The sequence below is a fragment of the Heptranchias perlo genome, chromosome 4 (assembly GCF_035084215.1).
Source record: "Heptranchias perlo isolate sHepPer1 chromosome 4, sHepPer1.hap1, whole genome shotgun sequence".
NCBI classification, from domain to species: Eukaryota; Metazoa; Chordata; class Chondrichthyes; order Hexanchiformes; family Hexanchidae; genus Heptranchias; species Heptranchias perlo.
In genome coordinates, this window is record NC_090328.1 from 130,350,998 (window position 1) to 130,365,123 (window position 14,126).

Consider the following 14,126-nt stretch of genomic DNA (forward strand, 5'->3'; position numbering starts at 1 on the left):
GTCATTTATTGTACCGTTATTCTATAATAAGCTATCAAAAGCAGCACCCAGTAGTGTGACTTCCCCTTAACCTAAACCCTTAAGTAAAACCAGAATACTTATGAAGACCAACTATACTGGATTTAAGAGAATGGTGCAAGTGTCGAAGTATCAGAATAAATAAAAAGTGAAATACTGCGGATGCTGGAAATCTGAAATAAAAACAGAAAATGCTGGAGAAGCTCAGCAAGTTGGGCACCGTCAGTGGAGAAAGGAACAGAGTTAATGTTTCAGGTCGAAGGCCTTTCGTCAGAACTGGAAGATAGTAAAAGAGTTAAAGTTTTTGAGCAAGTACAGAGGCAGGGGAAGGGGGGGAGGGAGGAAAGAACAAAAGGGAAGGTCTGTGATAGGGTAGAGGGCATGAGTGATTAAATGACAAAAGGGATGATGGTGCAAGGCAAGGAGGGTGGTAATGGGACAGGTTAAGGAACAAAAGATTGATCAGGAGTAGCTGTAAATGGCAGCAGCAGAATCATTACCAGCGCTTGCTGTCTGAAGAAAGCTCTCCCCTCTGTCCGCAAATGTGACCCTGACCTGGTCGCTTGCCGTTTTAATTCCCCTTCCCACTCCTACACTGTCCTTGGCCTCTTACACTGTTCCAGTGAAGCTCAACGTGAGCTCGAGGAACGGCACCTTATCTTTCGTTTAGGTACTTTACAACATTCCGGACTCAACATTGATTTCAATTACTTCAGACCATAACCACTGCTCCCATTTTTTTTGGACAGCAAGTGCTGGTAATGGTTCTGCTGTTGCCATTTACAGCTGCTACTGACCAATCTTTTTTGTTTCTTAACCTGTCCCATTACCACCTTCCTTGCTTTGCACCATCATCCCTTTTGTCATTTAGTCACTCGTGCCCTCCACCCCATCACAGACCTACCCTTTTTGTTCTTTCCTCCCCTCTTGCCCCCACTTTCCCTGCCTCTGTACTTACTCTCAAACTTTAACTCTCTTAACATCTTCCAGTTCTGACGAAAGGTCTTCGACCTGAAACATTAACTGTTTCTTTCTCCGCAGATGCTGCCTGACTTGCTGAGCTTCTCCAGCATTTTCTGTTTTTATATCAGAATAAAAAAATTGGCTTTTTGAAGCACAAAAGTACAGAAACAAACAGAATATAAAATTGAAGCCATTTGAAACCTCACTTTTTAAGTTATTATTTCCGTCTTCTGTTGAACCACATCAGGAATGATGTGGCTGTTCATCTAGCCACTTTTGAATTGCCTCACATGCCAAGAGGTCTTGTTGGTCTTGTTTTTGTATGTATTTGGGGATGGGAAGAAGATGAAGGTTAATGTATGGTTCATATGTTTCATTGAGTAATTGTACATAGGAAGAATGTAATTGCTTCTCAAAAGATGTACTGAATTTTTTCTTTTTAATTGTATGTTACAGATAAATGAATTGGTGGATGCCCGTGATTTGGTCATTGGAGCGTGGTTTGAAGCTCATATTGTAAATATTACACGGAGCACAAAGGGACAAAAAAGTGGAGCATTGAAAAATGATGCCAGTGGAAAAGAAAGGACAGGGGCACGTGCTCAATATGTTAAAGATCCCTCGGACCAAGATCAGTCACAGCACTGTAGTGGGATCGCATCAATTAATTTGGACTGTACACCTTCTACGTCTAATGTGGATTCTACAGACGACGATATTGTGTATCATATCAAGTATGATGAGTAAGTCTAGTCCCCACGGCTTGAAGGCATCACAGGTTTTTTTTCTTGATGTTGTATTCAGACACTTGTATTAATATATGGATACAGAAGCTTAATTTTTTTTGTGCTTTAGAGTTACACTGAATTAATCAACTTCAACTTTCTACAAGATTTAACGTTGCACCTAGTTTAGTAAATGTGACTACTACATTGTCAATTTTTTTGGCTTTTTAGGGCTGCCCTATCAAACCATTTAAATGCAAGTCTGTCTCTTTTACATTAAAAGATACATTAGCAGTTGTGAATTGGAGCACAAAGGAAGGTACATTAGAAGTTATCAATGGAAGAAGGTGACAGATGTTCAGAACGTCAACTTTCTATTATGTGTATATTTATATATGATGTGGAGATGCCGGTGATGGACTGGGGTGGAGTGGGGGGGGTTCACCTGGCAAAAAATAGCTTTCAGTTGGATATATAAATTATATACATGGAGTAAACATGGAAAAGGGGAAGGAGGAGGAATTGGGATGTGGACATTACTTGAAACAGCAAAATGTTGTACTTAAAATCGTGTCTTTGGACTCATGTTTGTTTTTGTCCCTGTCTTTGTGGCAGTACTTTTGAATAGGTGTCTTTCATTTACGAAGCAAGTTGAAAAGCTGTGAAGTGAAGGCTCCCGCCCAAACAAATCTTTTTTTTCCAGATGTTGTCTGATCTATGCATTTCCAGGCTTTTATGTTTTGTTTTGTCTTGAAGTGACATTTGTTCGGGGGTGGGTGTGGGGAGATAATACGCCCAAAGATTTTTATGATGATGCAATGATCTGGGTTAGAGAACTTAATCTTATTTCTAAGTTGGAGTGAGTGTATGGAAATGAACACACAGCTGATTTTGAATTGTTGAATGAAGTTGATTGGGAAGTGATTAGCGAAAGAGACGCTGGCTGCCTTCTTAACCTACTGTAATTTCACACCACTGTGCTGAAGCATCTGTTCAAAACATGGTACAATGTACAAGAATCGGAAGGGTCAAGTGCTGCAGTATTGTGAAATTGATTCTCGTTTTTTGTCCACCATAGCCATACAGCTGTTGGCATGATGCAGCTCTGCAGATGGAAACAGCAAAACACGCAACGCAGTTCTGTTAAATAAACAATGTTTCTAAATGCTGTGCAGGCATTTTATAGTGCTAGTGCTACACTTGTGCCCTACTTTCTAGAACTGAAGCAGCCATTGTCTTTTAGTGCAGCAATTTACTGGTAGCAAGTGGTTGTCTTGATCGCTCACTTGTGGAAGTACGAGTATTTGGTAATGAGGTGACTGTGGATTTAATATTGAATCACCAGTCTGAAGACAGAATGGGTAGTTGACGGGAACAGCTTAATTGTTCATTGCACTGATTTCCATTTGAAAATAAATGTAATCTTAAAAAAAAAATTAGTTTTCCTCGCTCCTTGCCAGAAGGTGCTGACTCATGGTGTATGGACTTGTGGGTGTTGGCGGCCCTTGGTTGCCTCACTTAAGTGATCGTTCATTAAGTATCTGGTTTCACCCCCAGTGTCTAGTCTACACGTGTAAATGGAGGTTTCCGCCAAAGTTAAGGCGGCTGATTGGGAGATTCCCTGAGCAAATTCCGGGCAATTATGTCAGCTGGCTATTCAACAATAGTGGGAAATTAGAGTCTAGCCTGATCCTGTGCTCAACTGGCAACCACGTGCATGCACTTTCCATCAGTAATCAGGAGTGGGAATACTGCCTCACCCTTCTGCTATCCCACAGTCCTCCTCAGGGCCTTGTGGCCCACCCCAACCGTTGCTCTAGTTGAGATTGTCTAACTCTAGACCTGCTGAGGATTGAGCCTTGGTGTAAACTAGTCTGCATGGCTCACAATATTTTATTTTGTTCAATGTAGAATGGTAGATTATGTGTTTCATTCCACTCATGAATGAGCTGTGAAGATCTTCCTCATGAGTTATTGTTTTCTGATGTAAAAATCTTTCATTATTTTTTCCTGTTGTCTCTCCTATATTTGTTATTTGATAATGGCTACCTTGATTAGTCATGATCCAGGTTTCTCCGAGCTTATGTTCAATCCACCTTGATTCCAGTAGTATCAGCCTCTCGGTATGTGTTTGGACAAAATCTGTCTGCTTGTGATTCATATTTGGAAGTGTCAAGTAACCTGCCTGAACCAAATTGAAGGGGTTCATTGTTATATATGAGAAACTATGTTCCAGCTGTATGTATCAATTACTTGTGTGGAAAACCAGTCAAGAACTGATCTGTTAACCACAGTATGTGAGTACATGCATAAGTCTCAACACTGGTGCAAACAAAATATTGTGCCAAGTGCTTGTGACCTATTGATTTAAATTGTTATTTTTCGGTGTGCTGGGTTGCTGATGTGCGCAAGCCCATCACTGCGCTTGACTCTCCAAACTAAGCTACTGAGAAATCTACACGTCTGGAATTTATGTCTGTTAATTTTCGTGGAGTGCACAAGTAGTGCGCCAACTTACCCAAGTCCAAAGAGCTTGGGTACAAGATAACCAAAGTTTAAGGAACTCCAGATGTGTGCAGGGGTGTTGCTGGAGTGTAACTAGCTTAAACCATGTAGCGCACCGGTAAATAGTTACTGGTAAGCTTCCCCATTGCTTTGTATAGTTTTGACCACTACCCATTAGGATTATCTGGAGCCTAATGGGAAGAATCCCAGTCCCCGGTGACAGGTCTGCCCCTCTCAAGTTACATTACTGAGTCGGACTAATATCCTAGAATACTGCAAATCTGTTGGGTTCAGTTCCAATTACTGAGTATTACGTACGCACGCACCCCCACCCCATTCCCGGCCAAAGGATATTCATCACAAATGTTTGACAACTGATGAGTACAAGTGATTAGGAGCTCCTCACAAGCCGCATGGCAAGCTGCACAACTCATCGTAACATGTGCGTACATTGCCATGCTCCTGACCATAGCACTGACCCACACTATACCCTATCCAAAAGTTTGAGGTATGGCAGTAGCTACTTGCCTCTCTGCAGCCCAGTCTTGGTAGGCAGTGGGCCTTGTGTCTATGAGCATGTATTCTCATACCTGGTCTTCAGGGTATTGCCTTCCAGCAGCTGTCGTCAGCCGTACAAGTGACATCTGCCTTCAGCATATTGGAAGCGCCTACACAAAGCAGCTTGCATCATGCCACCTTCATATTCAAGATATACATGTCCAGTGCCATGTATTTGGTTAACTCATCACCAACTGCTTAATCCAGATTTAGAGACTTTGGAAAAAAGTCATGTCCACCATAAGGTTGACTCCACCTCCAAGGTACTCTGTGATCGGACACTATGGGCTCTATTTCTCCTTCCCTGCAGCTGCTTTTGCTTTTGACCATTAATCCTTTTGGTCCGGGATCTCCCACGTGGGCCAAGGAAGCCCTCCTGTTGCAAGCTTAGTAGTTCTGAACCGTAATGGAGACCTTTTTTTGAATACGTCCTATATGCTGCAAGCTTATACTAACATTGGAACTTTGCTGTCATTGAAGGAAGACTAGAATGCATTCTGCCCCTTCTCAGCACGGTCCTGAACGACTGTGTCCAGGCTGAAGTTGGCATCCATCATAACCTCCGGGTATCAATATAAATTAGCAGTTGAAACGGATGACCTGTGTATTTGCCAGTCATACCTTTTGAGATCCTCCCTTGGGCCATGAAAGTCATGATATCTCACTTAAGTCCACCCACCACTATGTTTCTCTGGTTAGCCTGTTGTTGCAAATGGTCCAAGTGAGTCCACCAATAACACTATCATCTGTGGAAAGAAACACCACAGTATTTTCAGAAATGCCTGGAACACACTCTCCAAGTCCATTCATTACAATGCCATCCAACACATCATTTTGATGACGACATTGAATAGGATGGGTGACGGTGGGCAACCTTGCCATACCCCTTGGGGAGAGAGAGAGAGGTTCAGTGACTCTCGTGTATTCTTGTACAGATTTTGGAGCTGTAGTATATATTGTTGATAAAATCTGAGATCTGACCATGCACTGCCAAAGCTTCCAGCTTCTTCATTCATGAGGGCTGCACAAGGGTCTCCAAAAATTAATGAAATAATGCAAGTGGGTTTCCCCTGAAAGATGCAAGGATCTGAGATATTTTGTAAAGCCGCCACCTGTCTTGCACATTCCCCATAAGAGAGAAATCCAGTCTTTTTTTTCTGATTGCTCCATAGGCCTCTGCAGCATTCAATATACATTCCACAATAACTCGAAAAATCATCTTAAGAGTCTCTGATATTAGCAAGACTCTGCGGTAATTTTCAGGCTCAATGGGATCCACCATCTTGTTCAAAACTATAAAAGCACTCAAATGACTGAGGGGTTGTGTGCTTCAAACAGAAGGCATTGGCTTCAAAATGGTGCTTCCAAGGGGAGTTGTTTTTCAAGATCATTGCCATTCCCCACCTCTTGGACAGACTGGCCTTGAAGGATTTGGCACGAGTACAATCCACAGCTGCTCCCCCACCATTAGCTAGACAGTTCAGTGTGGAAGCAACTTCCTCCCAACAAACTGGTTCATCAAGGCCTGCTACCAGGGCAGCACGCTTCAATTTTTCTAACTTCCATGCAACTGAGTGATTAGTATGGCTGGTTGGTTGAGACATCAACTTGGTGGTGTTCTCTCCAGACCCAGAGATTGCCCTCACACAGGTTTGTTGAGCACTGGATTTGTCAGTCATTGATACTCGCCTGAGTAATCCTTTTTGAACAAGACTGACAGACTTCAGTCAATGGAAGATCGATCTAGGACCATATATAATTATATACACTTGCAAATGAACACAGCCCACGGGTCCTGCTTCATCTTCCTCATGGTGTGCTGTAAAATAATCTACCTATCCAGTAGTTCTTCACCACCCTAAAAAAGACTTAACGCACCTTTTGTAGGCACTTTAACAGAGTGTTGATTAATGGGGGAATAGGCTAGCAGGCTTAGATCTTCAGTTTGTTTGACTTCGGCTACAGAAACAAGGAAATCATTGATCATGTCATCTGCCATTGTGTCCACTCTAGGCAGTTTTTGTCTCAGGTTTTGTGGTCGACAATATCGCTTTTGTGGTGCCTTGGCCTGATCGCTCGTAAGGCAGAGGCCGTCAACCACTTGGATTTGGTATTCTTTATTATCAGGCCAATATGTCGCCCAAGACTGTTGAGAGGTACCCTTTCGACGAAGGTAACTGGCCAGTTGTCCCAAGTTTCCGAGTGACACAAATGTACCAAGCTATTCACCATGCATTGCTGCTCTGCACTCCATGCCAATAATTGGTCAACTCTAGGAAGGAAATGGTGAGCACTGTGCCGTGATTTGCAACATTTTTGTTCTTTCAGAATTGACCTCCTTCAGTTTCAGGGCCGACATAATATTTCGGTCACCCATAAGGAGCAATGAACAGTCAGGAAACTATTCTGCAAGGCCGTCCAGAGTTGTACCTAACGTCTTGAGAACTCTCCAGTGCCCAGTGCTGCGAAGCTTCTGAGGAATATATACAGATCCCAGAAGCTGAGACCGAAACACCCTTGAAGGGTATCTTTGCCGTGGCAAGGTTAGCAGAGCACCCTTCAGCTTTCTCTGCAAGTAGACCCTGGTTGATGTACAGAGCCACGTTCCAGGTGCCATTTTAGATAATAGGAACGAGAAAAAAAAATGGTAGTTTTACAATGAAAATCTGCCCAATTTCAATGTGGCTGTGACTCTTCGCTCCTTTTTTTGAGAGGCAAGGGAAGTGTGACACAGTTGTTTCTAAAATATTTAGCATTCTTCCCTTACTTTCAGTCATATTTTATATATCTTCAGACTCCCATAAATAGTTAATCTAAGCAGTGGTTTCTGTACTTTTAAGTAAAGACAGCTTATACTGCAGCCATTGTAGTTCCTTGTCCACTCACACGATCATATTGGCTCCCACGTCCCGTTTCTCTATTAGTCTGTTGCATCTCTCATGCATTATACCTCATCACCTGCTGCCGCCTTATCTTTCTGGTGTCAGTCATTCATACTCCCTTCCGCCTGATTCATAGCACCAAAATTTGATGATTTCTTAACCCCGCCTGTCACGATTACCCTGCCGTACTGCTGTTCAGCTACGATCCAGGGTCTTTTGTCCTGGATGGACTTATGGTCTGTCTTTGCTCCAACAATGACTATCAGTATGGATATACAAGCAGTCTGATCCCCTTCTCCTAGTGCTTACTCTGCTCTGCATCTTCTCTAACTTACTCCCCAGTCCCCTTAGATCTCTAGATTAAAAATAAGGATCAGAATTTTATATTGGATGTGTTGGAGAACAGGAGCTAATGTCGGTCAGTGAGGACAGGGATCATGGATGATCAGGACTTGTTTTAGATGAGCTGAAAGTTTATGGAGGGTGATGGATGGGAGGCTGGCCAGGAGTGCCTTGGAATAGTAGAATGGTATGGATGTTGGTTTCAGTGTCAAACGGGCTGAGGTAGGGTGGAGGCAGGTGATGTTACAGAGGTTGAAGGAGGCAGTATGTGTGATTGAGAGGATCTGGGGTTGGAAATGTGGTTTGATATTAAACAGCGTGGTCCATCCCAGGAGGGGGACTGAGTCGTTGGCGTAGGTATGTAGTTTGTGATGGAAATGGTATGGTGTTGGATGCTCAACTCCAGTGAATTGGATGCCAAGGTTGCAAACACTGATATCGTGACCATACTTCTGTAGAGCTGCCTTTTCTTTCCCGGATCATTGAGCGTGTCACTGTTGCCAAGCTATATGCTCGTTTCTCCTACCATTTACTGGTCAAATCCCGCCAAACCAGTTTCTAGCCAGCCCATAGCACCAGACCTGCCTTTGTGCCATAATAACCAAAAGACACCAACAAAATCCTGTCTGACTGTAATTTGCAATCTTCCGCGGTCTTGACCACACGATTCCTCTGTGTTCCACCTCTGGCCCTTGATTCTTGTTACATTACTATCTGTACTAGTGTAGTCACTACATCTCCTGAAACAATTTCTCCTCCCATGTCTGCTCAGTAGCCTTTGATGCTCCCAGGGCTTCATACTTTGTCCCCTCTTAGTCATAATCTACATGCTCCACCTTGGCAACTTCAACCTAACCACGGGGTTAGTTTGCACAAATATACTGAAGACACCCACCTCTATCTGTCTGCTGCCACTATTGACTCCAAGGTTGATGTTGTACTGTCTGGCAACTCCTGAATGAGCTGTAACCATCTACAGCTCAACACTGGAAAACTGAAGCCACCCCATTCAGCTGTCACCAACAAACACGTAGTATTGCTGCCAAGTCCATAGGCTATCTCAAACTGAGGAGTGTGGTGAACAATCTAACTGTTCTTGTTAATGTTGAGCTGAGCTTTCTATCATGAATCTGGTCTGTTGCCAAGACTGTCGCCTTCCACCACTTGTTCATTGCCCGCTTACCCTCAGCACCAAAACCCTCATCCACACTTTTTTTGTCACCTGGAGAATCAATTTTTCAAAGACTTTCTTTGCTAGTCTCCCTACTTCCATCCTACATGAGCTTCTGCTAATGCAGAATTCTGCAACCTGAGTTTTAACAACAAAATCCCACATTCCAAACATCTCCAACTTCACCCAGCTCCATCGGCTTCCTGTGCCCCACCAAATGGACGTCAAGAGCCTCGTCCTTGTTTTCAGATCCTTCCACGCTGCTGGGCTGAAAGTTATTGTGGAATGTGGCTATTTTCATTCTAAATTCTTCTATAATGATAAAATTTTGAGATGTTAAGCCGAAGCCCCATCTCCCTGCCTAGATGAATGCAAATGATCCCACGGCACTTTTTCAAAGACTAATGAGTGTTCCTGGTTCCTGGCTAACACTCATCCCTCAACTCTCACTGCCAAAATAGGTTACCTGGTCACTCCTCTCGTTTATGGGACTTTGCTGTGTGAAAATTGGTTACTGCGTTTGCCTACATATGTAACTATGCTTCAAAAGCAATTCATTGACTGTGAAGCACTTTGGGGTGTCCTGAGGACATAAAAAGGAGCTATATAAGTGCAAGTTCTCCTCTTTATAAAATTATTATTGAATTGAATCTGATTATTTTCTTTTCAGAAGGTTGCCCAGGTGTGAAATGTTCAGAATCCAATATAAAAAAAGTCGGCCCTGAAATCCTCCCTGCTGCTGAGTTCTTGGGATTAACTGTGTCGGCACAATGAAGTGCTCAACAGGGGCCTCGCATTTTCCTAACAGGGAGGGAAGATTTTATCAGCCGGACCAGAGCTGGGAGCGAACTTCCTGTCACACATGCTCTGATCCATTTGATGCACAGTTGGGGGAAACCGGAGATTGTGAAATAAAATAGTATAGATTCTGCACCAGGAATGCACATTGATGCTGAACAGGAATTGTTATTTATTTAAAAAAAATTTATAGTTTTAATTTGACTGGTATCTCGTGTTAATTCTCTCTCCCACCCAGCTTTGAAAGCCCTGCAAGTAATCCACCTCCTTCAGATGGGTAGGTGAGATGGGCTGAGCATTTTAGCTACTTCAATTTACACAACCGACCTGAAATTAAGAAGCAAATCATTGGATGAAGTATTTTAATTACAGCTACCTATTAATGCAGATACAGTTTCATACACTGTTTAAATCACATACATACATTTACTCTGATCTGTTTTACTAAATCATGAACTCACTGTGGTTCTTGCGATCTGTGAATTGCAGTACAATTTGTCTGTTGTGCTATCAGATTAGCACGAACTTTTGGCATTTTCCAAGTGATGAAATGATCAGTAGAGTGCATGGCTAAGCACTTGTCATGTCTGCTGAACTACTGAACCCTCTTCAAATTTACATCATGGAAATAGGGACAATAGGAAACTTACTCTGTTTCACCATTGAAGGTTGGTGATGTGTTGTTCACTGGGAGGTAGCAGAGAGAAGATATGCACAATGGATGACTAAATATCTCTTATTAGAGTCTGTCTACAGTGTTGGTAAATGGGAGCTTTTTTTGGTGTCTGTGTGTGTGTGTCTGTTTTTCATCAGTATGTATATTCATTAGAGGCTATTGCATTAAGCAGTTCAATGATGCCTCTCCTCTCTCCGAACCCAAATGTTTTAGACTCTACAAATAGGTAAGATGGGGATTAAGACACCAAGACTGCTGCCACTGACCCATTCTACGTTAAAGGTGGAACTATTTTGTTTTACAGCAAAATAATCACATGGCTACTCGGGCGAATTGCAGCAACCCAATGGGACTAATTTGATTGTAAATGGGTAATCCAGTGTGTTTGCCGTGTGTATGTATAGAATTGCATTGCACTCAATTTAGGACACCCAAATGTGAGTTATAAGTGGGGATTTATTCTAAGCAAGTTCATTGCAAATTGGGTTGTCCGTATTAACAAACTTACAGATTCAGGGGGGAAATTGTAATTCAGATGCTACAGAATTTCTGGAGTCAGTTACAATTTTTAATTTGTATTCCACCTCCGTATTTTTTTTTCAACCTAAAAGAAAATCAATTCAGCATTGAATCCGTTCTTTCAGTGCTGACGACTTTAGTCTGTTCAGAGAAGTGAGACAGTTTGCTGTAAATTCCTGCCCACACCAGCATTGCTAATGTTACACTGGTATGTATCAATTCTTGGAGAATGTAGATCGTATTCAAATATTGCTCACAATTAAGATGCTAGTTGATCACCTCTGCAATTTTTTCCCATTTTAAATTGCTCTCTTTGGAGAAGGATTTGAGAATAAACAACCTTCTTTCCTTTATTCTGTGGGAACAAGACCTGAATGACTTGCATTTTTTTTTTCCTTTTTATGATTCATTTAAAAATATTGTTCTTCACTTGTTTATCCTTCACTTACCTCAGTGATAAGCCTGTAGTCCACCAGGAGGGGAAGAGGGAATTCCCTGGGAGAATGCCCCTCCAGTCAAATGAAAGCTTTGTTGTGTTCCTTAGTCATTGTGCATAAAAATCCTGTCCTCTGTGCCTCCACTCCACTCACTGGGCTGCCTGACTAGTAATGTAACATCAGAGACAGCTTGTGCTGCCTGTTGTTCCTACTCTACAGATAGAGAAGATAATGTTGTCAGGGATACCTAACCTACCCTCTATAGTGAGAAAAAACTCTTGGTACTTTGGAGACTTGACTTGTGCAATGGTTTATGGCAGTGTCTTTCTTTAGCTTTGTGGATGTCCACAATCCCATTCATTGTCTTCATTGAGGGGATAACTTTTCATTCTCGGGGTCTGGGTGTCGTTAGCAAGGCCAGGATTTATTGGCCATCCCTAGATGTCCTGAGTTTGATGAAATTTCAGAGGGCAGCTAAGAATCAACCACATTTGTGTGGGCCTGGAGTCACGTGTAGGTGAGACCGGGTAAGGATGGCAGGTTTCCTTTTCTAAAGGATGTTAGTGAACCAGATTTTTCCGACAGTCCGACTGCTTCATTGTCACTTACTTATGGGGGAGTCCAAAACAAGAGGTCATAAATATAAAATAGTCGCCAATAAAACCAATAGGGAATTCAGGAGAAACTTCTTTACCCAAAGAGTGTTAAGAATGTGGAACTCGCTACCACAAGGACTAGTTGAGACAAACAGCATAGATGCATTTAAGGGGAATCTAGATGAGGAATAAAAAGGTATGTTGATAGGGTTAGGTGAAGTAGGGAGGGAGGAGGCACATGTGGAGCATAAAAGCCGGCATAGACCAACTGGACCTGTTTCTGTGCTGTAGTTTCGATGTAACTCAATGTACTGATACCAGCTTTTTATTTCCAGATTTATTCATTTTATTAAAAATTAACTGAATTCAAATTGTCAAACTACCGTGATGGGATTTGAACTCGTGTCCCCTCTGCATTATTAGTTCAGGGCTCTGGATCACTAGTTCAGTACCATAACCCCTACTCTACATGATTGACAACTGTTTCATTAAAACTATAGATCCTATGTTTTCAACAGTGCCCTTTTCACTTGTTCTGTGGCAGCTAGGATCGCCCTGTTTCCTAATAACATTCCCTGGCCTTCTCCCAATGAACAACACGAGGGGGGAAGAAAGTGTAAACTGTGAATGTTGGCGCAGAGATAAATGGAGCAGAGGGTCTGTCAAACGCCACAGGTGAAAGCAGTTCCTTGCACTACTTCACTGGCGAGGGAGAACACTGTGAACTGACATCAGCAACCTTTGGCACCTTTAAGAGAACAGAGCTGGAAGCACAGAGTGCGCGATAGGGACTGGAGTGCTATCTCCCGTTTGTATGTAATTCTATTTTTTGTGATCTTTTGCTTCGCAGATTCAACTTGGATGCAAGTGAGCATGACTTTATGTAATTGTTGCCTGATAGGGAAACACAGCAACAGGAGTAGACCATTCAGCTCCTCAAGCCTGTTCAGCCATTCAGTTAGATCATGACTGATCTGTACCTCAACTCAATTTACCCGCCTTTATTCCATATCCCTTGATACTCTTACCTAACAAAAATTACCTAATCCTGATCTCAGTCTTGAAAATTTCAAATGATCCACCATCCACAGCCTTTTATGGGAGCGAGTTCCAGATTTCCACTATGCTTTGTGTGAGAAAGTGCTTCCTGATTTCACTCCTAAATGGCCAAGCTCTTTTTTTAAGATTTTATCTCCTTGTTCTGGATTCCCCACCTGAGGAAATAGTTTCTTTGTATCAACCCTTTCGAATCCCTTAATCATTTAAAATATCTCAATTAGATCACCATTCAACCACCTCAACTCTAAGGGAATACAAGCCAAGCTTATGTAACCCGTGATATCATTCTAGTGAATCTGCACTGTGCTCCTCCCAAGGCCAATATATCTTTACTGAGGCTCGGTGCCCAAAACTAAACGCAGTACTCCAGATGGGGTCTGACCAAGGCTCTGTACAACTGAAGCATCACTTCCTCGCTTTTGAATTCCAAACCCCTTGAGATAAAGGTCAACATTCCATTAGCCTTTTTGATTACTTTTTGTACCTGTGCACAAGCTTTGTGATTTGTGTATATGGACATCTAAATCCCTTTGCTCCCCACAGCTCCTATTCTCTCACCATTAAGAAGGTATTCTGATTTATCTTTCTTGGATGCAAAGTGGATGACCTCACACTTCCCCATATTGAACTTGATCTGCCATCGTTTTGCCCACTCACTTAGTCTGTTGATGTCTCTTTGTAACTTCCTGCTCCCATCTTCACAACTTAGTATGCCTCCTAACCTAGTGTCATCTGCAAACTTGGATATACAACACTCTACTCCTTCATCCAAGTCATCGATATGGTAAAAAGCTGAGGACCCAGTACAGATCCCTAGGGAACACCACTTGTCACATTCTGCCAATCAAAATGAACCCTTTATCCTTACTCTCTGTCT

The 14,126-nt window shown here is 42.4% G+C and overlaps 1 protein-coding gene across 1 annotated transcript in view; it reads left to right on the forward strand.

Moving 5' to 3' along the window:
* Positions 1 to 14,126, forward strand: part of LOC137321283 (E3 ubiquitin-protein ligase UHRF1-like) — a 140,571-nt gene that overhangs the window by 62,894 nt on the left and 63,551 nt on the right. Inside the window, exon 3 of the mRNA XM_067983637.1 lies at positions 1,438 to 1,724. Coding sequence (XP_067839738.1) covers positions 1,438 to 1,724 — 287 coding nt within the window. The remainder of the gene's footprint in view (positions 1 to 1,437; positions 1,725 to 14,126) is intronic.